Raw genomic sequence first — 23962 nt, 5'->3', positions numbered from 1 at the left:
AAACCCGGCAGCATCTCAAGCCTCAGGTGATTCGCGGAACGCATGATTCTGGCCGTCTCGCCGCATTGTGCTTGGCACCGGATTACGGAGGACGGATAAACAAAAGTCCACGCTACCACCGGAATCGTCGATAGCAAAATAAATCTAAGCAGAACCCAGGGCCTCCTGGCCAGAAAGCAGGTGTACAACCACTGCCCAAATTCTCTCGATGTACTCTGGCTATTTCGCAATCTGATGGTCTGATCGATATAAACCTGAGGTGGGCACAACCACCTGTTCGTGGCGTCATCGTCACCACCAAGTAAGTGCAGGTGGCTATACCATCCGCCCCAGATACTACCTACAGCCTTTAAAACTGCAAGCCTAATCATCAGCCTCACCAAAAACCGAGTGACGCTCTGTTTCTTCGTCTGCCAACGACACGCAAGGGCTGGTCTGCATTCCATTGTCGAAAGAGGTGTTGAGCAGATATCCCGTCCGATTCCATATCTTGGTGTTGCCCTCTATCTTGAAGAAGTTGTAACTGGCTTTATCCCACCTCCAGCCTTGCTCCTTCATGCTCTTCTTCCAGTCCAGGAACTCTTTGATCATATCATTTAGGATGGTCGTCGCCTTCTCCCCCTGCTCTATTGCTTCTCGATCTACTATCGCGTCTGAGCATGGCCTTCGAAACACACCACTGGGACTCCGCGCCCACCATTTGTTGTTTGGAGGCTTGTCTCTCACCACGGCTCCGTGCCCACCGTGGTAGTTTTTACGTTTCTCTTTCATCAGGCCACCATTCGTCATCGTCCTTTTGAACTCTGGCGGGGAAGTATATTCAATTTGTGGCAAGGCAAGAGGGACGAGTTTTAGTGAAGGGTAGCAATGCAAAGGTGGAAATTGGGCCAGAACTGGCTCTCCCATGTTTTTGACCTGACTTTGATCCTAGATGTTGAGCCGCACAATGCATGCTGGTTCAGATCCATCATTTGAACGCCCATGTAGGATCTAACCACTTTGGCAGTTTCGCAGGGAATACCTCTTACTCCGGTTGCTTGTCGCCTATATCTGCCACTGATATTGTTTTCAATCACGGCGAAGGGTGCCTGCGCCCCTTGTTCGGCAGATGTACGTGGCTGGTCGCAGCACCTATCAATGGGCCGCACTTTTTGGTCATGTAGCCAATCACGAAGAAGTCGTTCGTGATACATCACAAATGCTGTAGACCTGAAATCATGAGCAGGGAAAGGACGCATCAGCAAATTGCACCAACGGTTGCAACGATGGCAGCTTTCGACGGCCTCGACGGCTATGCCAAAGTGGCTTCCCTAATGTCGCGCTACAATGAGTATGGCATATTCCGAAGCTTCAAAGCACTGAATATGCGGAATCTTCTTTACTTTCAGGCTGAGCTCACTCAGCTCGAGCAGGAATTGAAGGAGATAGTGCGGACAGACCAGCTTTCTGATTCGGAGGCTCGACGTTTGCAGGCAAATCACTGGCAATTGCTAAAGGACTCCCACGAGGACACGATCAGCATTTCAAAAAGGCTAAGGAAATAAGGAACCTTCTGAAGGAATACAGTACGTGCCTCCCGTAAAGGTCAAATGGCTGATAGCTGTCCATACTCAGCGACCATGCTGACAATATAGATGAGGCCTTGCTTCAGTGCCAAAGGCTCTCAGCTTTCAAAAAGCCCACCAAATACAAGATCGACTTCTTCCGTGATTGGCAGCTCCTGATGAAACTGAGAGGAGGACAGTCGATTATCAGCGATGACCAAAACGCATGGAATGAAGCTAATGAGGACGACCTTGTCACAACCGACAACCCGAACAAGGTGGACGCAACCAGCACTTGGATCTCAGAAACTCTGGTTCCTAATTACCATTGGTGTATTGGCAAGTACCACAAGACACCAGTCGATTGGGACCCAGTCGCGGGAATCGCGAACTACTCCGACAAAGCAATCACAAGACTCGTTGACACCTTCGCAACTGTGGTGTCATGCGTGTTCTCCGTCCTCTCCATTGTGGCTCTGAACTCAGTGCGGAGCGTCTCCATCCGCATTGGGTTGACGGCTGTCTTCACTGCGGTGTTTTGCCTTTGTCTCGCTGTATTGGCCGAGGCCAAGAGGATCGAAATCTTCGCTGCAACGTCGGCGTAAGTACTCCCAAATCAGATAAACTCTGAGGCCTTTCTCCATGTGAGCCGTTCTCGCTTACCCCGTCTTCCCAGATTTGCTGCAGTCCAAGTTGTCTTCATCGGCACGACCGGCGACTGTTCCTGTCCCAGCGATTGACAATCGAGAGGGTGCCTGCAGGGTGAATTACGATAAGAGGTTCCGTTGACCAAAGTGGTCGAATGGCATGCGATGACTCTGAAGGTGGGCAAGGGAGTTCATACGAGGAGAAGATGGAAGGGGAATTGAGAACTGTTCACCACTCGGAACGGAATCGGCTTCCGTTTGATATGTCATCACCAACTATGTTGAACATGTCATGCAGGCGAATACAATTCTGGAAGGCCGTTCGCAAATGCAGGGATTGGGGCCAGCCTAACCTAGCCCATCGAGATGTTTCCATTCCACAACTTCAATGCCATCGCTGGGTTGCCAGTCCAAACAAAAAAAAGCAAGAATACTCCTGATGCGCCTCTCATGGGATTTTGCTCCTCCGCAGAGCTACCTCTGATCCAACATTGAACACCCAAACCTGTGAGCCATGTTTCATAATATTCGTCATTCGGATCCAGCCCAAATTTGCCAACAGGGGGTATCTCGACATCATAAAGCCACTGAGCTTCTGACTCAATGGTTGGCGCTACCATGCTCCCGCTTCTTGTAGTCCTCGGCTACAGGATGTGTCATCCTTCCCTGTTCCCATTGATAGAGGACAAGAAAGCTCTCGAGCCCGTTTGTGACCATAGAAACACAATCCTATGCTTTACCCTCGAATACAATCGTTCTTCGCCGCCATATTATACCGGCGTGGAACTCATCTGGCACGTGTTCCATCTCATGGTGTGTCGAGTCTTGTCTCAAAGGCCCTGGATGTGTTTGGTCTCTTGGGAAAGACTGTCTCCTCCAAGGGGGCTCTTCGTCAACCGCCAGAGGTGACGATGCTGGGCTCTTCTCGGCTCGGCTAGGAGTCTCTTCAGGTTGAGTTTCTGGCTTTTCTTGCTGTGCCGCGTTTGCGTTGTTCGAACCTGACTCATCCTTGAATTCGTTTGTGCTACCAGCGGCTTTGTCATTGTCGGCCTTTGCTGCAAGCTGACCACTAGTCATGAGTGGCGATGTCTCCGGGTCCATCCCTCCAAGTGGCGCAAAGTGGTACAGATCGCAAACGTTAGACCCTTTTTTGGCCAAGTCCAAGCCCACGTCCAAGTCTTTAGATGTTGTTGGTAACAGGCTAGTCTCAGCCTGAAGGGACCGGAATTTGCGTCGTCTCAGCCCGACGATGAGCGCAATGCACCAAATGAAACAAATGCACAATACGTACGGCCACAGATCCCCAGAGAGTCGATGTGGTGTTAAATACTGGAGAGCAGCGGGATCGTACAGTGGCATCGTGTGTTTCTTGGCTCCTTTTCGTTTGTTCTTTGGTGGTTCAGCAACGACAATCCATCAAACCAACGTGGTTTCACAATATGGAAAGGAGTATTGAAGTTATGTACCTCGTGAATGCATTGAAGGAGAAAAGAAGAGGGAGAAGAGGAAGGAGAGTCCACGGGTAGTCCTACCATGGAAACCATTCGCTTATACCTTTTCCTTGTAGCCCTATAGGTAGGTGGTACAGGTTCTGTCGGGAAATGCGACCGGGTTGACCCAATATTGACCATTTGACTCTCGCGCGACCATAATGATTGGGAAAATTCAAACCCACTGCTGACGCCGAGTTACCCAATGACAGCGGGATCGCAGCTGAACGGAAATGCGGACTGATCTGGAACCTTGAGCTTCATTGTCGCAGGAGGCGCTCCGAATGGAGTCGATGTTCGCTTGATGAGGATCTTGGCCCATGAAGCGAACACGGTCAACAATCGTCAATCGTCAATCGACCATCGGGGCTGGCTGACCCGGACCAGGAAATCTGGGCGAAAAGGGTTCTGTTCCCCATCACGCTGGTCGTTCCTTTTTGGCTGCAGGACGAATAACAGTCCAAGCTTGCAACGAGGTGGAGTCTGTCATTCGCTTCTTAGTCGGCGATAGCCGTGCCCTTGGGAGCCCCGAACAGTGTCAAGATCTTGACCCGGAAGGCTGAAAGCGGATCAAAAGGCAGATCGCGGCCAGACCTGGAGCTTCGGGCTCAGCTCGACAGGTGCTGAAGCCCTCGGTTGCGGGAAATTTCTAAAAAGGGGGGGAGAGTCGATGGAGCCCACGAGAATGAAAAAACTTACAAGGTACAGTAGGAAAATAAAAATCATGGCAAAACAATGGCATTTTGCCTTGATCCGACCACCGAAAAGGCGGGATCATCCCAAGGACGGATATTCATTGTGTTGAGATTCAGCTCGCTTGTCACCGCCACACGCCAGTAGCGTGAACCACTGGCCACTTTCTGACCCTTTTTCGGCGAACAGACCTGTAACTCGTACAGGAAACCTCGTGTTCCACTACGATGCTTCACGGTTGGTTCACGTAAAGATGGCGTTCCCGCAATCTGCACGTTTGCTGCTGAAACGGATACCCCGTACCGACATTGTAGTCGTAGTTTGTCACGAGGGATCATCGATTGACGTGATCCAGGCAAGCTAAGAAGGAAATCGTTTGAAATTTTAGCGAGATAGATTGGTTTCGGGGCAGAAGAAAGCACGAGGTTCATCACCATGCACATGAACAGTGCGATTTGAAAGATTTTGATGGCACAGGCCCGGCTGGTGGTACACCGTGTGTGTGGTGTGATGCTACATACTTTACTGTATCACTACTCCAGACTTATAACCAACCTCGATACCTGCAAAGTATCCGTCCCTCCGGAGCACTGTCAGTCCCTTGCGAGGAATACGAGGACACCCGCAGTGGTGGCTGATTTAGAAACGAGTGTCGCTTTTCCCATGCGCCCAACAACACGGAAAGAACATCCGGACAGGACTGTTGTCGAAAGGTGTTTATGCGGGTTTCTGTAAAGAACAAGGAGGAAGCTGAGTAAGGCTCTTTAAGGCTCTTAACGCTCTCCTCTCCTCTCCTCCCCTCCGGCTCTGCGATACAGGACGAGTGAGTAGTCCTGTGCTCAACTTTATTAGTACTCCATCCTGCATACAAGAACAAAGCCATCCTCACTCCGGGGGCAATGGTAGCCGGCACTTGTACCTGGGTAAGCTGAAATAGTATTGTACTAGTTAACTTAGTTGCCGACCGCCCACATGGGTCTATTTAATTACTTGTACAAAGCTAATCCATATACTGTAGTACGGAGCACGAAAGCTACACATCATTAACTAGGGAGGAGAAACCAAGCCCACGTCAAGCACACGCTCCCGGCTTCCCACATGCTTCGAAGCTTCAAAGGGGAAGAAAAAGAAAGGTCTAGACCACCTCCGATCACAAAAGCCTAACTAACTAACATAGTGAATCTGGCGTCCCGCCGTCCCTCAGCCCGCGACCTTCATCGCCTTCTCATCCGGGGTAAGAGCCTCAGACCTACTAGCACCACCACTGCCACCGGTAGGCCTCTCAAACTCTCCACTACTCCTCCGCGACACGTTCTCAACCAACTTCTTCAGCACGTCCGGTGCGTCCTCCTTGCCCATGACCACCTCGATCATGATGAGGCCCTTGCCCGCCTGGACCTTGGGGTCCGCGAGGACCTGGTTCATCTCGCCCCACGTCTCTGCCCGTCTCGTCATCACGGGATAGGTGGGATCGTCCTTCGGCGCGCCAAAGTAACTCAGGGACTCGAGGTACCGCCACGGCTGGCAGTCGTTGTAGTCTGCTTTCATGCCGTGGATCCACCTCTCGATCGTGTACCCGTCGTTGTTGATGAGGAAGATGATAACGTCGAGCCGATTGCGGATCATGTCCGACATGACCTGGGCCGTCATTTGGAAGCTGCCGTCCCCTTCGAAGAGGATCGTCCGCCCTCCTCCTCCGGCTCTTGGCTGTTGCCGGAGACCCTCGCCGACCATGTCCCGTTGGGCCTGGGCCGCTCCCGCGCACGCGCCAAGCATGTACCCTATCGACAGCCAGATTGACGAGTTGATGAGCGTCGTGTGCGGCGGCAGCACAAAGTCTCGTCCGCCGATACTCGGCGTGCCTGTCTCGGTGAGGATGACGTCGCCCGGGCGGAAGAAGTTGGACATGCGCCGCCAGTACGTGTCGTGCGCTATCACCTCATTGTCCGTCGTCGGGTCCAGGTCCGCCAGGATCTGCTTGGGGTCGCCCAGGTCCATCGTCGGCGTGTACTTGGGCAGCAAGCTCTTGTTGAGCTTGGACAACACCCGTCGCAAGAGATGCTTGATGTGAATGTTGTGGTACTTTGTGCCGCAGATGTCGACGCTGTCGCGTTCGAACGTGATGCATGTCTTGGGGTCAGGGATGGTGCTGAAGCCGAACGTGTTGACGTCGCTGTTCAACGGGCCCAGGCGCAGTACGAGGTCACAGCCGCGCGCCCACGGCACGTAGACCTGTGGTCCTGCGATGCCCGCGTACATTCCGTAGAAGTTGGGGTATGACTCGTTGACGATGCTCTTGCCGAACGGGGTCGTCGAGGTAGGAAATCCAGTCTCGCGGACCAATTCGTCGGCTTCGGCGCTGATGCCGTACCGCGACGTGAAGCCGTCCACGAGGATGAATGGCTGCTGTGATGCGTAGATTTTGCTCAGGATCAAGTCGGCTTCGGTGTCTTCGAAACCTTCGTCCGTCTCGATCGAGAAGTCGAGTGGCTTTTCGAGGTTGGCGGATGACACTCTAGCCTTGACCATGTTGGTGGGCAGCTCGATGTAGACTGGTCGACTCTCCATCACGCACGTCCGCAGACACCTGTCGATCTCTGAAGGTGCCGTAGTGGCGTCTACCAGGTTGGCTTGCGCCACCGTCACCTTCGCCGCCATGTCCGCGAACAGTCTGAAGTTCCCGTCTCCGAGAGTGTGGTGCATGCAGAGTCCTTGGCCCTGTATATGTGTTGCCGGTGTGCCGACGATGTGGACGACGGGGGCCATCTCGGCGTACGCCCCGGCGATGGCGTTGATGGTGGAGAGTTCGCCCACGCCACCTGTCGTGACGAGCGCAGACACTCCCCGGATCCTGGCGTAGCCATCGGCCGCGTAGCCTGCGTTGAGCTCATTGGCGTTGCCCACCCACGCGAGGCCGGCGGGTGCGATGTAGTCCAAGGCCGTGAGGTTGAAGTCTCCGGGCACGCCGAAGACGGATTTGACTCCGATCTGACGGAGTCTGGCGAAGAGGTACGCGGCAAGGTCGACTTTGGAAGACATCTTTGTGTCCGAATGAACCGACGACCGCGTCCGTCACGGAGAGGCGAAGTGGGATGTATGGACAGAAGGAAGAAAAGCGAGAAAGTAAGTAGCCCTCACCGGCTCACGTTATATGATATATGTGTGTGTATATATATATACACCTGACTCTCCGGAACAGACGGCCACTACATCGGCAGATGCGATTCTGACTTTTTTAAGAGTACGTCGGCACCCCAGCGGGGAAGGGTAGAGATTACTGTGGTACTTGTCGTAGTCAAATCAATGGGAAGACGGGCGGAACATGAGCGAAATATGTACGGGTGAAGATACAGAAAAGAACACCCGGCCACTTACGGTCGATTGCGAAAACATGATGCCCCAAAGATCACGCCGCGACCCGCGAGATGATGACGGTCCTAGAGACTAGCAGGATTCGATGGATGTAACTGATACGAACGAGTCAGACAAAGAAGAGCCGTTTGGACGGACGTCGATGGGTGCACGCGCGCGTCACCGTCGCAGACAAACGTCGGTTGGCGTCGGCTAGACGCGGGATGTCGAACGCAAACAATTCCGCACAGGGTGTGTGTGGACGGTAGTTAACGGATAGACAAAAGGTTGGACGGGAATTGACCACCACACCATGTCAGCGAGACGACGACCAATTCGAGAGAGACATGCCGTCCGATCGATAGGCCCCCGGTGGACATTAGTGTGATTCCATCTACCTGCCAACATTGTGTCGCTCTCTACATAAAGTAGTACCCGCTCAGAATGGTTCTCGATATCCAAAGCTCCGTCGACCGTGCATGGTGTTACAGCCGAAGGGCATCGCTGAACCTCATTGACCACACAGGAGGCGGGACATTACCCTTCTCTCAGCGTGCATCACATTCATTTTCTCACGCGCTTTACTCCTCTCTAGCTCTAGCGTCCTCCACCGCCTTCCCCCAGTCGGTGAACTTCATGTAGGTGAACATTATCAGACTCGCACAACCAAGGCCACAGCAAGGGCCGATCCACATGCCACTGAGTCCCATGTCGGGTGGCCCAAAGGCAAGGAAGAAGGCCAGCGGGAGGGCAAAGAGGTAGTATACACCCAGGTTCACCCACCCTCCGATCTTCTGTCTTCCCATCCCTCGAAGAAGGGCGTTCGAGATGGCCACGAGAGCGTCAAAGAGTTGTGCGGCCGCCATGATGGGGATGACTTGGGCAATGATGGTCCGCACTGATCCGTCGTCGGTGAAAATGGCGGCAATAATGTGCCGACACGAGGTCAGCAAGGTGACGTCGAATAAGCCAATGCATACAAAGATCAAATAATGTGTCCGCCATGTTTGCCGAGCGGCGTTTAGAGCACCGTATCCGATCAGGTTGCCGAATCGAGTCGAGGCCGCAATCGATATCGGGAATGGAAGGTGGTAGATGGTCACGGCGACCGTCATCAACACCGACTGAGCAGCTAGGTTCGCCTGGCCGAGATAGCCGGCTGCAATCGAAAGGACGTCAAAGGCAAGCCATTCGGAGAAGGTCATGAGCACTCCTGGAAACGCCAGTTTGACCATCGGACCCCAATTCTGACAAGCACGGCGGAGCTGCAAGCCCGGCCAACATTGCAGGTTCGATCTTGCAAAGCAGGAGACGTAGATGGCGAGAACGATGGGCTGGAGATTGTTGGAAATTACAACAGCCCATGCTGCTCCTGCGAACCCGAGGTTCAGACGGAAGACCAGAAGCCAATTCCAGAGAATGTTGAGGGGTGCGCAAATCACGACAACCACTAGAGATGCAGTAAAGTCCCCTTGCGCTTGACACAGTCGCTTGCCAGCCTCGAAAATGGCCCACCCCGGGGCACCGAGCAGGTAGATTCTCATGAAGGTGCCCGCGAGCATTGCCTCAGCTTTCTCGGGCACCAGAGCCGACAGGATCCATGGAGAACAAATCCACACTGCACCAATGGGGATAGTGACAACGCATACCAGGAGCGCCATCCGCTGAACGTGGAGGCCCACGAGTTGCTTCTTGTTGTTTCCAAAAGCCTGCGAGGTGAGAGTGTCCAGGCTGGTCGCTAAGCCTTCGTAGACACATAGTCCAGTAACGTTGGCGGTCATGGTGGCGAGAGAAGCAGCGCCCAGTTCTTTGGTCCCCAACCGACCCGCGACGAAGACCGTGACCAAAGAAAAGGAGTACTGTAGGACATAGGTGAGAATCAAAGGTCCCGAGTAGCGAGCAAGGATGGCGGTTTCTGCTTTCCACGTTGTCTCAATCTCCGGATTCTTGACAAGAGGCACTTCTTCTTCTGCGGCGGTGCCGTAGACCCGTTGATCGACTTGAGCAATCGACTTCCGGAAATCATCGATGCCATGCTCGTTGAGGAGAGCACTGGTCTCGGACGGGCGTCGACCAGCCATTTGTGTGACACCAATGGGAGATGATTTGACAGTGTCCGTATCGGCGGTTGACAGGATCCGTATCGTGCTGCCGGTCCGTAACTTCACCAAACCTTACAAAGCTTCCCTTCTCAAGCCACACACGATGTGCGAATCAAAGATCATAACTTGGAGAGCTTGACTCGTACGTCGACAGGATGAGGCTCAACTGAATGACTGGGTTGAAGGAGGATGATGACCAGTGATAAGAGAGGCTGGTTGTCACTATCAAGGCGTAGTTGGCGGTGAGCAGGATTTTCTGGAGCCCAGCAGGTCCTCAGGAGGGGCCTGAGGCAGCGCTACAGGGAATCCCTGGGTGTCCTCTAAGCTGATCCAATCGCGCCATCGGTGGAGGAGTGGCTAGTTAGTATTATAGTATAGTCCCAGGAAGTTCGCCTGTGCGCTTCTCCGCGAGTCTAGTTTGTTAGAGATGCCCGTCTTCTTGATCAGTGCAAGCCATCGTGCATAAGTGAGCTGGAGGAGATGGGTGGACTGTTGAAGCGAGAGCGGTGGTCTGCCCAGTGCTCGCATCCTCGCCCGTGTCGGCCGTGGGAGGATGATAATTGATGCTGACCATGACCCTGGACAAGAGTCCTCGTGTTACTCCGTGCTCTGTCCCGGCATCCCTGTCCTCGACGCGATGGCGTGAAACTTGGGCGACGAGCCGCGTCGTTTAGCGGAGCGGGGAGGCTGGAAAGCGCAACACCAAAACAACTGTGTACCAATTCCATCGTCTCACCTTGACGGACACAGCACAACATATACACTTAAGCTTTGCTGCACCCAACGCGTCTTCCTTGTCAGTGAAGCACCTTGTACTCCGTACCTTGCGAGCCATGGCTACATCATCCGTCTCACCCCTCAAGATCCCAGCCCGCGGTGCCTTTCTCTCCCCTCCAGATCCCACTGCCGCCGCACTGCCCGAATCACCAGAGAAAGGCAATGCTTTTCCCTCTGCCTTTGACCAGAAGCCACGAAGCCTCCGCAGATTGCAGTCGCACAATCAACTCTCTTCTGCAAACATGGGCACACAGTATTCAAACCTGAAACCGCGATCTGCAGTGCCGACCAGACCCTCACGCGAACAGCTGAGCCAGCCAAACACCACCATTGCCACCAACTCATCTTCAAATCCCTCCTCGCGAACCCGTGCGAACAGCGACGCCCTCCTCCCCTATGTACCCCAGAAGCCTCGAAAGGCAGGCGTAACGTCGCCTCCGTCCTCAAATCACATCGCAAATCATGCCCGCAAATCCAGCTTGGAAATGACTTTGAGGGATGGCCCTCCTCCGGGGACGACAGCCACTACGGCGTTGTCTCTCCTCCGACATTCAATCTTGACTAGTGGTGTCACAGCGACAAAAGAGGGCATGTCGGACTATCGGGTATACTTGTGGTTGACGCTTCTGAATGTTGCGCCGTTGCCGACCGACACATACCTTGGCCTCATCCACCGAAGTCGTAGTCCGGCGTATGAAAAGATATCGAACGATGTGTTCCGCACACTTGCGACCGACACATTGTTCAAGCGGCGAGTAACGGACGCGAGTCTCACAAGACTACTGAATGCGACGGCGTGGCGGATACATGACGAGCAGAACTCCGATCCGCCGAGTGACTTTGCGCAACGATATCCCCAGGCCACATACCTTCAAGGAATCAACGTCTTGTCCGCACCACTGTTGTATGCTTCGAGATCGGAAGCACAAGCCTACGCTCTCCTGAGTTGCCTACTCACCGAACATATCCCGACTTACCTATCGCCGACCATGTCCGGGGTGCATAGGGGCTTGGAGCTCATCGACCGCATTCTGGCATACATCAACCCAAGTCTATCGGCGTTTCTCTTGAGCAAGTCATTGCCGGCCAAAATATACGCCTTCCCTTCGGTTCTGACACTATGCGCGTGCACCCCACCACTTCCCGAAGTGCTGAAGTTGTGGGATTTCCTGTTCGCTTTCGGCGTACACCTGAATGTCATCTGCGTCGTGGCTCAACTATTATTACTAAAGGACAAGTTGATGAACGAGCCAAGCCCGGCGAAAATGCTCAGGAGTTTCCCAAACCTCAATGCCGACGAGGTTATCAAGATGACGGTATTGATCGTGAGAGAACTACCGGAGGATCTCTACCGAGACATCGTGACCCACGGAAGAGAGGTTTCATGATGAAACGGTGCACGATAATGGTGACGAGAGATGGAATGTACGATTACAACTGCACTTTGAGCGAAACTTACGAGGTTGACGCTTCATGCCCCCACGGGGCGGACCATTTTACGATATGACTCGCACACCACGAATACATGTACGGATATAGCGGACAAAAAAAAGGAGGATGGTCGTCCTGGATCTAGCTTGCGTTTGGAACAAAATAGACGGGTTCTGGATCAGATATGGACAGAAAAGACGAAAATTTATGAAAAAGCACGAAATAACATCCTTCAGTCTCTTGAATCGTGGTGAGATTCGTGACGGCTTTCCTCTGTCTCTGTTGTTGAGACTTATCTATTACTTGGACCTTACCAAGGGCCCCAAGGCACACGCCGCGTACCGGGTCTGTACTCCGAAGTGCTCGAACAGCGTTTGGTCAAACGGTCAGAATGTCACGGACGTGCTATATAACACGGCATCTACCGCTCACACTCGTTCGTATGTACTTGGGGATGATCATCTCGTTGTTGTCTCGACCGTTCAAATTGAACTTGGTGTCGAGGCAAGGGGACAAGGACAACTTTTTATAGACATGGGAGATGGATGACCTCAGTTGGCACGGGTAAGCAATGGCACCTAACGGTAGGCGGGTTTCAAGGGCGGAAGGGATCAAGAGTTGCAAGATTTCATCTCGTTTCGTTTCACTTGGATTTTGTCCCCTCTCATCATCTCGTCTCATTTCATCTCATGGACGCCTTTTTTTTTTCTTTTTATGTTGCGTCCTACTCTTCGTCACTTCCAGGGCGGGTGACTATGCACAACTAGGTACCTACTCCCGTATATATCTATCTACACAGCTTTCAAAGATGGTAGTGAGTGGGTTATTTCTTCAATTTATAGGTGGCTTTTTATAGGAATTACAGCTTGTGGTCCAAATCGCCGTTCACATCGCCGTTGATCACACCGATCATGCCCGTGTCTCTCCGTCTGCGACGCCTGCTCCAGACCTCGGTGGCCCACTCCGTCAACTGGAACATCCAGCCTCCGCCGACGATGACGCCGCTGATGACGTTGACCAGCCTCACCAGCAGGCCGAGAAGACTGGTCCGGCTCTCGCTGACGATCAACAGGATCGGCTCCATGTCGTACTTGAAGAAAAGACCCGGGACGGTGTTGCTGGGGACTTCGCGGCTCTGGCTCGTGGCGGCGTACTGGTTCGTGAAGACGCTCTTTTTGTCGCGGCCCTTGTCCGGGTTGACTTTGTGCTTGACGGGACCATTCCCGTTCTTTTTCCTTCTTTTGTTGTTGTTGTCGTTGTCGTTGGGTTGCAGGTCCGGGCTCATATCCAGCGTCACGGGCTGCGGGATGGCGGCGGGATCGAGAATGCCGTTCTTGGTGCTCACACGACGCTTGGTGAAGATGGTCGGCACGACGCTCAGGTAGTACTGGTAGCGCATGAAGTGCACGTCGGCCGTGTCGCCGGTCTTGTCCAGCGGGTTGAGGATGCCAGGGTAGTGCGGGCCGAAGCTGAGCTCGTTGATGTGGTGCGAGAAGTTGAACGTCGCGTGGTCGAGGTGCTCCCGCATCCCGAACTCCATGTACCCGTGCCCGCGCGCCGTGATGTGGAAGTCCCCCTGGACCTTGTTGCCCTCGAGGCTGCCGTAGATCCTGCACGCGTCCGTGGGCGCGCCCCGTGGCACGCGGGGAGACCGCGCGAACTTGCGCCCGGGGTTCTCTCTCATGTGGCCCAGGACGTGCGAGACGTGCGAGTCCTCCTCCTCAGCCCTCTTGCGCTCGTTGTCCGCCTTGGAGTCTTGCAGGCGGTGCTGTCGACGCTGCCGCCGCCGCTTGTTGCGCCGGTCCGAGTCTGTCCACACTCCGAAATTCGTCTCTTCCTTCGTCAGGAGATCGCCTGCCATGATGCGGTCCATGGCCGCGTCCTGCACGTTGACGTGGAGGTCGGCGCAGGGCATCGCCACCACCACATCGAGGTTCAGCTGGAGCTCGTGCCCGACGCCGCGCTCAACGGAAAAGTGGTGCGTTTCGGTGCCTGTCCACCATGTTCGTAGCTCCGAGAAGGTGAGGCATGTGCAGAGGATGATGATGGCCAGCGTCCACTGCCCGCCGTGCGCCGTCGAAGCCGTATAGGTTGGTTTCGTTTTTGCTGCGAGAGGCCCGCGCCGTCAGTACGACGAAATATAAACATCCACTCATAGATACATGGGACAACGTACGGAATGCATCAAAGGTGCGCAGACCAGACAGCCCCTTGTCGCTGAATGCGTCTTCATCGAGCCCGTGGTTTTCGAACGAGTCCATTGCAGGCTATTGTTGGAGCTGTCACAGCTCTACTCGTGAGTGGTTTACGACATGTATAGCCAGAAAGAGACACCGGTATCGGTAGACCCCGTGGTCTCTCTGAATCAGCGTGCGAGAATCCGGAGTGGCGCTGCTAAGTTGGGTCGAAGGGATGTCCCGAGAGTACGAGAGCATGAAGTTGTTGCTTTGGCCAGATCTGTAACATGCAGGGTCCAGCCTCGCACCTTGCATGCGCGTGGGCGCTTTTAGCCCAAGGCTGAACACTATTAACTTACTTACTGACGGGGCACATGTCAGAGAAATGAACTCCGTACAAAAGCTCGTACCTAGGTACTTAAGGGACCGAGTAGTCTACAGACATGATCCAACGCATGTGTTCATAATCATATCATTCATTGAAGCAATCTCTAAGCCTTGACCAAAGACTGTGTCAGTGTCGTGCACTTCTGTCTGTCTAGCCTTGTAAAAAGAGAAAACCACAAATACAAGTACAATGCCCTGGGTATCTTATGTTAGGCTGGGGTCCTTTTTTCGAGTTGTTCCTCGGTGAATGGGAAGCAATAATGCTGATTCCCTTGCATGCAAATTCATACCGCCGTAGTTGTTGAGCGTTACACAATATCCTGGACTTGTCTGCCAGTCTCTGTGGGCCGAAGCTCCCACTGTCTGATCATTCCTCGATAGGCGCCAAAGAAAAGTCGGCCCGTCTTTCAGCACCACAGACGGACCATCGCTTTCTCTCCTTGTTGCTCCTTAAGTTGGTCCCTCTTTGTTCCGTCGAGCTCTTTCTTAAGGTCTCGGCGTCTTCGCCTTTCATTTTGGCCACTTCCTCCTCCAAGAGCGCGGCCTCCTCGGCATCTGGACTGTCTTCAATGGTCTCAAGGGAGCTGATGGATGGAGACCGAGAGCGTAGAGACGTAGGTGTGCTTGGTACACTTGAGGCTGAGCTCACCGAATAGTTGGGGTATGGTTCATTTGAGAACTTTTGTTGAACAAAAGACGGCGAGGGTGATGTTCTTCCCGAGATGGGGCTGGTGGCTCTCGCATATAGAGAAGGTGCACTCGCACTCTGGTGCAGGGGAATATTGGTCCGCCGCCGGGCCCTAGGAAATGTATTGGACAACGACGACATGGGAGAGGATTGGGAGAATTCGACGTCTCCAGACAACTCGAGTTCGGCATGTTCGGGAATGTTCGGCTCGATGTTCAATCCGCTCCATGATGGATCTCGGGGGTAGCTGTCCTCTGCTGTTGTTCTCAACGGACTCCTTCTCCTTCCAGAATGTAACGGCGAGGACGGCCGTCTGACTTGGCCATAGGGAGTGACATAACGGCCAGAAGCGTCTACTCCTGGCGATGAATGGGCCCTCTGCATAGGAGGGGCGAGGGGAAGGCTGCCAACAGAAAGGGGTCTCATTCTTCTTGGTGGTGAAGTCCCTCGAACTCGGCTAGGTGTGAGGTTCTGGGTGAAGTAGTCGCTGCGCCTGGGAGTTTTGTCGACAGAAGGCGTAGAAATGATGGGAGGCGAAGAGAAGATTGCACTGTCCTCTTCGTTCGAAGGAGACGGAGGTAACGCGATGTTCTCAGCAGAGATCTCCGAGAGGGACATAGTATCGTAGGGCAAGGCAGGCTCGCCGGAGGCCGCGGAGGGCGGAGAGGGCCTCGAGGGCAGGTCTGTTATTTGCGGCATTGCTGAAGGGTATGGATGTTTGGATATTGAGGTTGTTCAGGGTCAGCCAGATCTCAAGGCGGCTGTTGGCATAGTGTCGCAAAGGGATTGCCTTCGAAGTTGGTGGTGAAACGTCGATTGTGGCCAGAAGGAGGATCAGGTCGCATTCCTGGGGGCGCAGGAGGTTGGAGGTACAGCGGTTAGGGGGCTGTCTCGGGTCGAAACCAGCAACTCTCGAGGCGGAAGTGCCTCTGGAGTTACTGGCGGGTGGTCTGTGGTAATTGTAGTCGAGGCGTTGAGTCGGCCTGAGAGAAGAGCAGGAGAGGAAGAGGAGGCTCGATCAAACTGAGGGTTGCAGGTTCTTGGTGAGTCTCGATGTTTCCCGCCGATGCAGCGCCGTGTTAGCACCCGCTTAGCGCCTGCTAGTGGTGCTAAGTACCTACTAAATGCCCTTAGGCACCCAGAAACACCCAATAGCAGTGACCGTCGGCGCTGGCGCTTAGTCGGAGTTAAGGCTCGAGGCTCTGGGTTTAAGCAGCTTACGGAAAACACACTGGGGCCCGACAAGGCCAGTGAGGCTTTTGTATTAAATTCTCTTTCTTCTCTGTTGATCAAATGATCGTTCCCTCGGATCAAGACCGCTGCCGCTCTTCATCTGTACATGCGTACATATATCAGGTATACATGCTATGCTACTTGTGCAATGTGAGATGTTCGTTGTTTCCAATCCACCACCGCGCACAGACACTGCTTCCTGGCCTGTTCGCGTCGTTTTCTTTGGCCATCTCTCATCTTCGGCCCCGGCAAGGTTCGTGCACTCAATAACGCGGCCGGCGAGATCCATTCCAGTGAGGTTTTTGTCCTCTTGCAGGCACCATTGCCGACCCTGCTGACCCGAGGTGCTGGTTCCTCCATTCACTACCACGTTGTTCCGGGAGTTTCCTCGTTCCCAAGAGAATGGAGCCCTCCCCGTGTACCATGTGGTGGCTTTAAGACCCTTCCAGCCCAAAAGCTCGGAGACTGCTAGTGAGTGTGGTCGGCAATAAGTCGTAGTTCTCTGTACTTTTAGTCGACGCAACTATTGAATCTTTCCTTCTCTTGAGTAATCGGCTATCCTGACCCGTGATTTCAGATACCTTTGAAACTTCTCGATCCTCGCACTGAGGCGGCAGTGTTGGGTTTTCCGCCTCTCGGCTGATTTCCTGCCTCTGAAGCCGCCAATACCGCCAATTGCAACGCTGATGTTTAATACTTTGCGGCGCATGGAGAACTGGCCGATTCTCAATTTGCCTAAAATGAGGGAAGACGACCTTGTCAGACATCTGTTTTCCCCCCAACATGGCCGAGTTTTCGCAGGGAAGGATCATGTCAGACAATAAACTTCAACGGCCAAAGTACTTCGCTCTCACTGCGGAGTTGCTTTAGGTAGGTTTACGACACTCGACCGTTGAGCAACCTAACGATGTTTATCCTGTACACAGGTATATACCTACAAGGGGGCCAAGGTAGGTACATCTGTCGAACCAAGCTCCGGTTTCTCAAAGTAGGCCAATCGTGGGCAAATCCATCTTCCTCCTCGTTTATCGTTACCTTGATGCTAGATACCGGCAGCCAAGATGAAGTTCACAGACGGAATGTGGATGAACCGCAATGCGGTGACTCCCAACTGGATGGGCAATGTCGAGAGGGTTAATGTCGGTGACAAGAAGGTCGAACTCCTTCTCACAAAACCACAACGACATCGAGGAGACACTTTAAACGTTGGCACAATTTCAGCCGCCGTCCGTTCTCCTATTGAAGGTGTCATAGCAGTCAGCTTCTCACACTGGACGGGTGAGGCAGACTCGGGCCCTAACTTCCCACTGTTTGAGTCAAACCCTCATCCCACCATCACTCATACCCAAGGCAAAAGCCTCAGCTTTTCCTGCGGACCCCTTAGCCTGGCCATCAACACCGCTCCAAATTCTCTCTCGTTCAGCTATTTCACCAACTCCAAACGCCTGACGGGCCACTCTTTCCGCTCAATAGCCTTTGTGACCTCCGCCGACACGCCCAGATACAAGGTAGAAGAGGGCCTGTACGCCGAGCAAGAGAACTACCTGCTTCTCGAACTAGATCTCTCCGTTGGCGAGAAGATCTACGGCTTGGGCGAACGCTTCGGGCCCTTCGTCAAAAATGGCCAAGTCGTCGACATATGGAACGAAGACGGCGGCACCTCTTCCGAGCTCGGGTACAAGAACATCCCTTTCTACATCTCGAGCCGTGGATACGGTGTATTCATCAACAACCCAGGCAAAGTCATGCTAGAGATCCAATCTGAGCGCACTACACGGATCAACGTGGTCGTCCGGGCCGAAAGCCTTGAATACATGGTCGTCGCAGGCCCTAGTCCCAAGGAGATCCTGAACCGCTACACAGCACTAACCGGTCGTCCTGGCCTCCCTCCCTCATGGTCTTACGGTCTTTGGCTCACGACGTCTTTCACGACGTCCTACGACGAAAAGACAGTGACATCATTCGTCGAAGGTTTCAAAGAACGCCAAATCCCCCTGAGCGTGTTCCATTTTGACTCGTTCTGGATGAAATCCTTCCAGTGGTGCGACTTTGATTTCAACGACGAAAGTTTCCCCGACGCAAAGGGATACCTTGCCCGGCTCAAAACCCGTGGCCTCAAGATCTCGGTGTGGATCAACCCCTACGTTGCCCAGGCCTCGCCCTTGTTTCTCGAGGGCAAACGCAACGGCTACTTCATCATGCGCTCCGACACACCCCGTCCGACGGTATGGCAATGGGACAATTGGCAGGCGGGCATGGCGTGCGTGGACTTTACCAACCCCGCAGCGTGCAAATGGTACGGCGGCCACCTGAGACGACTCATGGATCTGGGCGTGGACAGCTTCAAGACGGATTTCGGCGAGCGCATCCCCTTCCTCTCGCGCCAGGTCAAGTACCACGACGGCAGCGACACGGTGCGCATGCACAACTTCTACGCCTACCTGTATAACAAACTCGTCTATGAAACCATGGCTTCCGCGGGTCAAGATGCCTGTCTGTTCGCACGCGCCGCCACCGCAGGCACCCAGCAATTCCCCGTCCATTGGGGCGGTGACTGCGAGAGCACATTCGAAGCCATGGCCGAGACTCTTCGCGGCGGCTTGTCGCTGGGCTTGTCCGGTTTCGCGTTCTGGGCGCACGACATCGGCGGTTTCGAAGGTCTACCTGACCCGGCACTGTACAAGCGCTGGGTCCAGTTTGGCCTCTTGGGATCTCATTCACGTCTACACGGTAGTTCGAGCTATCGCGTTCCTTGGATCTACGACAGGGATAATTTTCCAGGCGAGGACGAAGCGTGCAGTAAGGTCCTCAAGGAGTCTGTGCTGCGCAAAATGGCTTTGATGCCGTATATTCTCCGTCTGGCGCTCGAGGGGCATCAAAGGGGAACGCCGATCATGAGGGCCATGTTCCTCGAGTTTCCCGACGACTTGAACGTATGGACGCTGGATACACAGTACATGCTTGGATCGGAGATGTTGGTAGCGCCTGTGTTTTCTCAGGATGGCGACGTCAGCTTCTACGTGCCCAACGACGAGCGAAACAAGAGTCCGTCTCCTGCCGCTGCTGCTGCCGCTACCGCTAAATGGAGGAGTTTCTTCGACTCTACGAAAACATACGAGTCGGGTAGGTGGTATACGGAGAAACATGGGTTTGATACGCTTCCCATCCTGTTGCGGCCCGAGGCTGTGGTGCCGTACAATCCGGAAATGAAAGCCCCCGAGGGAGATATCACGAATGGATTGCAGGTATGGATCAATGGTCCTCTGAGTGACTCTCGGACAGTAGAAATGGTCGAAACGAGCGCCGTGGATAAGGTTGCTCTGTCGTTCACAATTGACAACAATTTGCAGGTCAACGGGGCTAAAGGTGATGTGAAGGTGGTGGATGTGACCAAGGGCTAAAAGTCACACACAAGGACCTGATACGCCTCCGGTAAGAATTTACAAGATTACTTGCACCGTTGGGCTGCAGCAAGCGGCAAAATATCTTCACTTAGCAATCTAGCTAGCCGGCGTACTTATCGCTCAAGGCAAAATTACGCAGGTTTCTTTGCCGTTGTCATCAGGGCAACCCAATCCCACTTGATTTCACCATCTCCATATTTTTCACTCATGTACTTCTCAATGGCGACCCGGGCGCGCTTCTCGAAATCCTTCTTCTCCTCATCGCTCCAGTCCTTTCTGACGAGTAGCATGGTGAACCCTTGGAAGAGGGACATTAGCTCGCTCACGCCAGCCAGCGAGGTCTGGTGGGGGATAGGTGTGACCTTGACGTCGACGAAACCGTTTCGAGGCAAGAAATCGGCAATCCACGCTCTGTCGTCCCAGTTCCCATCGCTTGAAATGGACTTGAGGAGTTCCGCGTCGCTGGGGACGGGGGGAAGCATCGGGTCGGTCGCGAGGGCGTCGCGGATGTCTGAGGTCCAGCCGACGCTTTGCCACGAATTCATGGCCAGCGTCCCGCCGGGTTTCAGCAGGCGAGAGCACTCGTCCAGGCCCTGCTTCGCGTCCGAGAACACAAAGGGGCCGAAGCTCATGGTGATGTGCGTGTAGTGCTCGCTGGGCAGCTTGGTGTCGACGGCGTTGGCGTGGACCGTCTTCGCGTTCTTCCACCCTTCGGCCTCGATGCGTCGGTCCACCGCCTTGAGCATTGCTTCGGCGTAGTCGGCGCATGTGAGCTCGAGGTTGTCCTTGGCCTGCTCGCCCAGGCGGTCCATCAAGTGCTTCGACACGATACCGGGGCCGCAGGCCGAGTCGAGCACGACCAGCTTCTCGTCGTCGGAGACATGTCCGAACACGGTCTCGACAAGGATCTTGCCGAAGTGTCCCGTCATCTTCTCCGCCGAAGAGTACCTCTTGACGAACTGCTCATCGTTGAACAAAGCCGCCACTTCTTCCGCAGTACGCTGCGGGCGCTGTGTGTCGGTGGCCATGATCGCCGATGGCCGTGTTGTCGAGAGGTGAGCAGCCGAGGGATGCGAACCGCGGCACGATTGCTGGAGACGTGATAGAGCTGTCGTGGTGAGGATTCTTCTCATCGAGACAAGTAGCGAAATTATTGAACGTTCAAACATTGAGCGTTGCCCCATGGGACCTCTTATGCATTCGACCTTGGGCCATGTCCTCACCTCCGGAGACATAGAGCTTACCCGTGCTGGTCCTCACCTTCGGAGACATTTGATATGTCTCCGACCTCAGGGGGCCTGAGGTCCATACGGCTTTTCGCGCCGAGGGAAGACGTCTGCGAAACATAGCGTACATGACTTTCCCGGTGAGTAACTCGGTGATTTTGGCCAGGAAACGGCGCACTTGAGGCTTCTCCATGCCGGCCAGGTAGGATGTTTGGGCTGATGTCTGCAGCCTCGTCAGAGAACATGATGCCTTTATCGCATCGTTCCATCAATCCTGTCCGTCCCCAGAAAAGAATGCCTGCAAGTACATTCAATCAGCCCTAACGAGATCCCACCTAGACAAGACTACAGTATATCTCTGGCTATTGTGGAGGTGTGGCTTAATGGTGCCGATTTCATTACTTGTAGCGTCGCCATAGCAAGTAGCAATTCAGTGCATGATTGGAGATGGAGCTCCACAAATTCCCAAACTGGGATACACCATTATCGCATGGTTGACGCAGCCAAACTGTGTCAATACACCTTCGAGCTCGCTCTTTCTCCCAGTTAGACCGGCGTCAATATCGCTTCCAAGGCACGCTGTGAAAGCTGTCGAGATATCCGCCTCGAGCATCTTCAACCAGTCGCCTAAAATGCTGGCTGCCTGTCAGAACTGGCGAATGGGGGTAGTCTCAGCTGACGCCCCATTCTCCCAACACGTCTTTCCTGCCCGGTCCTCCGGCTGCTCTACTCTCCATCTTCTTCACTCTTGCTACTAGAGCTCCGACAATTAACGGGCCAATAATAGTACATATCATTATCGCCCAAGTAACCACCAGGAACATTGGGCCATCGGGCTCGTTACCGAAGATACCGTTGCTTTCCGCCAGCGCAGAGATGAGAAACCCAATTTCACCACGAGCAACCATGGCGCATCCTACGATGCAGCCGGGGTATAGCGAAATGGGTTTTGAGGTTGAAGTGACCGTAGGTCTCGTGCGAGGACGGCCCTGATTGCTCTGTTGTCGGGTCGATTGCTTTTTCTCTGCTATGACAGAAGATTTTGGGACGGGTACGGCGTCTGAGGAGGGACGCTGAGCGTCTGAGACAACACTCGAACCAGCTGCTACTGCTGCCCCAGTTCCTATATTGTTCCCACCTGGAGGCTTCTTCTCTGTATTAGAGCGTCGCATCGATTTTAAGACACTGGACGCCAGACCGGGAAGGCGCATGAGCCAAAATCCACAGGTAAACTTGGAGACGAACATGAATATCGAGTAAACAAACCCACGCCAGATGACCCCGCCGGTGAACATGCGGCTAATAGGCACTGAGAAGCCAATAGATGCGAAGAATAGCGGCTTTAGAATCCGTTGCAGTGGTTGGAGGAAGAAGTGTTCAAAAATCTCGAGTCCAGATGTGCTAGATGGAGCGCACGAAACAGATGGTGAACGGCCGCCGTGGTTGGTGGAATCATCTCCACTGGGTGCATGAGAAGTTGGATGCTCAAGGGTCGTGTCCCACCAGCTAATTGATGCACCGGCGAGGTAAGCTGCGAATAGGTTTGAGGTACCAGCGTATGATGTTGCGGCGATCAGGCCGACTAGGATCGCAGTGTGGATAAGCAAAGCCGTTGCTTGCCAGGTTAGTACGCGGTTGATATAACTGGTAGGGGTAGTTGTCCTTTTACGGTTCAACCAAATGGTGAACGGTCGGATAATGAAATAGGCTGCTAGTGGGACGGCGCCCACGAAACCAATTGAGACGCAAACGGGGCGTACGACAGTAATCGCGCTGAAGGACGCAGATGATGCTCCCAGATTGGAGATGACTTGAACCATCACAAGACCAACAACATCGTCTAGCATTGCCGCACTTGTCAGCACGATGCCCATCTTGGTGGTAATTAGGCCACTCGCTTTCATCACAGTGAATGTTGTTCCTAAACTCGTAGAACATAGCGCCGCGCCCGCGGCAAAAGCCTGTAGCGGTGTTGCCCCAACGAGGGGGAGCAAGATATAGGAAGCCGAGATTGGAAGCGCAATACCGGTGATGGCGACACCAATCGATAAGAGAATGTTCTCCTTCAAAGCCTTGAAAGAGGTCATCAAACCTCCTTCGTATACGATGAGGAGCAGCCCCAGATAGCCTAGGTTAACAGCGACATGCTCGAATTCGCGGCCGACCCAATTCGCTCCGGGAGTTCCCCATCCGATACCGAGAAATAACTGCGCGAGGAGGCCACAGTAAAGAATCTTATCAAAGATATAATCAGTGAGGTTAAGTAACAGTATAAACGAGACCAGAATTAGGATAGTGACGATATCTGGCTCGTGGTATGGCAATGCTGCTCCGCCGGCGGCTGCCATGTTGACGGCTGGTGGGCGCGATCAGGACGCTCAAAGATTTCTGACTGATGTGCATGAGCGCTGGAAACCAATGAAGGTCGTAGAGTGGCAGGGTTTTCTAAGACGACACGAAGTTATCTAGATCACGAGCAGCCCGAGAGACTCTGCTTCTCGGCAGACCCTTTCACAGGCCGGCCTAAGCCGGGTTCAACAAGTTATGTGCTGAAACGGTGGCGGAGCGTCGAGGGCTGCGTTCTTGAATGACAGCGACTTGAGCGTCACCAGGAACTTTGGTCGCAGACTATGGGTTGTCTACGACGTTGTAAAGATCGCTGGAGGTGTTTTACCTGCCGCCAACCTGAAGTTAGTGGTGGCCTTCGGCTGACCTGCCATAAACGTGTATTGAGCTAGAGAACCACCATGTTTGGCAGGTTATGCGACGCGCTGCGACAGAAGGTTGTTGACTCGACATTCTCGACACATCG

The 23962-nt window shown here is 53.8% G+C and overlaps 12 protein-coding genes across 12 annotated transcripts; 3 read left to right on the top strand and 9 right to left on the bottom strand.

The window, feature by feature from the left end:
- Nucleotides 1-363: 363 nt before the first annotated feature.
- Nucleotides 364-906, bottom strand: PV08_06641 (uncharacterized protein; the record flags this gene model as incomplete). The annotated part of the gene is made up of 1 exon (XM_016380975.1): nt 364-906. One exon carries the CDS (start codon nt 904-906, stop codon nt 364-366), a length of 543 nt encoding a protein of 180 aa, XP_016234077.1.
- Nucleotides 907-1265: 359 nt separating this feature from the next.
- On the top strand, nt 1266-2284 carry PV08_06640 (uncharacterized protein; the record flags this gene model as incomplete). The annotated part of the gene is made up of 3 exons (XM_016380974.1): nt 1266-1464; nt 1635-2145; nt 2221-2284. The coding sequence occupies 3 exons, from the start codon at nt 1266-1268 to the stop codon at nt 2282-2284; spliced, it is 774 nt and encodes a 257-aa protein (XP_016234076.1).
- A 636-nt stretch (nt 2285-2920) lies between these two features.
- PV08_06639 (uncharacterized protein) lies at nt 2921-3550 on the bottom strand (the record flags this gene model as incomplete). Its single annotated transcript, XM_016380973.1, has 1 exon — nt 2921-3550. One exon carries the CDS (start codon nt 3548-3550, stop codon nt 2921-2923), a length of 630 nt encoding a protein of 209 aa, XP_016234075.1.
- Nucleotides 3551-5574: 2024 nt separating this feature from the next.
- PV08_06638 (uncharacterized protein) lies at nt 5575-7413 on the bottom strand (the record flags this gene model as incomplete). The annotated part of the gene is made up of 1 exon (XM_016380972.1): nt 5575-7413. One exon carries the CDS (start codon nt 7411-7413, stop codon nt 5575-5577), a length of 1839 nt encoding a protein of 612 aa, XP_016234074.1.
- An 893-nt stretch (nt 7414-8306) lies between these two features.
- Nucleotides 8307-9806, bottom strand: PV08_06637 (uncharacterized protein; the record flags this gene model as incomplete). The annotated part of the gene is made up of 1 exon (XM_016380971.1): nt 8307-9806. One exon carries the CDS (start codon nt 9804-9806, stop codon nt 8307-8309), a length of 1500 nt encoding a protein of 499 aa, XP_016234073.1.
- Nucleotides 9807-10660: 854 nt separating this feature from the next.
- Nucleotides 10661-11992, top strand: PV08_06636 (uncharacterized protein; the record flags this gene model as incomplete). The annotated part of the gene is made up of 1 exon (XM_016380970.1): nt 10661-11992. The coding sequence occupies one exon, from the start codon at nt 10661-10663 to the stop codon at nt 11990-11992; it is 1332 nt and encodes a 443-aa protein (XP_016234072.1).
- A 902-nt stretch (nt 11993-12894) lies between these two features.
- On the bottom strand, nt 12895-14296 carry PV08_06635 (uncharacterized protein; the record flags this gene model as incomplete). The annotated part of the gene is made up of 2 exons (XM_016380969.1): nt 12895-14141; nt 14212-14296. The coding sequence occupies 2 exons, from the start codon at nt 14294-14296 to the stop codon at nt 12895-12897; spliced, it is 1332 nt and encodes a 443-aa protein (XP_016234071.1).
- Nucleotides 14297-14966: 670 nt separating this feature from the next.
- PV08_06634 (uncharacterized protein) lies at nt 14967-15986 on the bottom strand (the record flags this gene model as incomplete). The annotated part of the gene is made up of 1 exon (XM_016380968.1): nt 14967-15986. The coding sequence occupies one exon, from the start codon at nt 15984-15986 to the stop codon at nt 14967-14969; it is 1020 nt and encodes a 339-aa protein (XP_016234070.1).
- Nucleotides 15987-17581: 1595 nt separating this feature from the next.
- On the top strand, nt 17582-19921 carry PV08_06633 (uncharacterized protein; the record flags this gene model as incomplete). Its single annotated transcript, XM_016380967.1, has 1 exon — nt 17582-19921. One exon carries the CDS (start codon nt 17582-17584, stop codon nt 19919-19921), a length of 2340 nt encoding a protein of 779 aa, XP_016234069.1.
- Nucleotides 19922-20055: 134 nt separating this feature from the next.
- Nucleotides 20056-20952, bottom strand: PV08_06632 (uncharacterized protein; the record flags this gene model as incomplete). The annotated part of the gene is made up of 1 exon (XM_016380966.1): nt 20056-20952. One exon carries the CDS (start codon nt 20950-20952, stop codon nt 20056-20058), a length of 897 nt encoding a protein of 298 aa, XP_016234068.1.
- A 133-nt stretch (nt 20953-21085) lies between these two features.
- PV08_06631 (uncharacterized protein) lies at nt 21086-21343 on the bottom strand (the record flags this gene model as incomplete). The annotated part of the gene is made up of 1 exon (XM_016380965.1): nt 21086-21343. One exon carries the CDS (start codon nt 21341-21343, stop codon nt 21086-21088), a length of 258 nt encoding a protein of 85 aa, XP_016234067.1.
- Nucleotides 21344-21821: 478 nt separating this feature from the next.
- Nucleotides 21822-23498, bottom strand: PV08_06630 (uncharacterized protein; the record flags this gene model as incomplete). Its single annotated transcript, XM_016380964.1, has 1 exon — nt 21822-23498. The coding sequence occupies one exon, from the start codon at nt 23496-23498 to the stop codon at nt 21822-21824; it is 1677 nt and encodes a 558-aa protein (XP_016234066.1).
- Between the last annotated feature and the right edge of the window lie 464 nt (nt 23499-23962).

The sequence above is a fragment of the Exophiala spinifera genome (genome assembly GCF_000836115.1).
Source record: "Exophiala spinifera strain CBS 89968 unplaced genomic scaffold supercont1.5, whole genome shotgun sequence".
NCBI lineage: Eukaryota > Fungi > Ascomycota > Eurotiomycetes > Chaetothyriales > Herpotrichiellaceae > Exophiala > Exophiala spinifera.
Note: the sequence above shows the minus strand (reverse complement) of the source record. Positions and strands in the feature narration are given on the sequence as shown.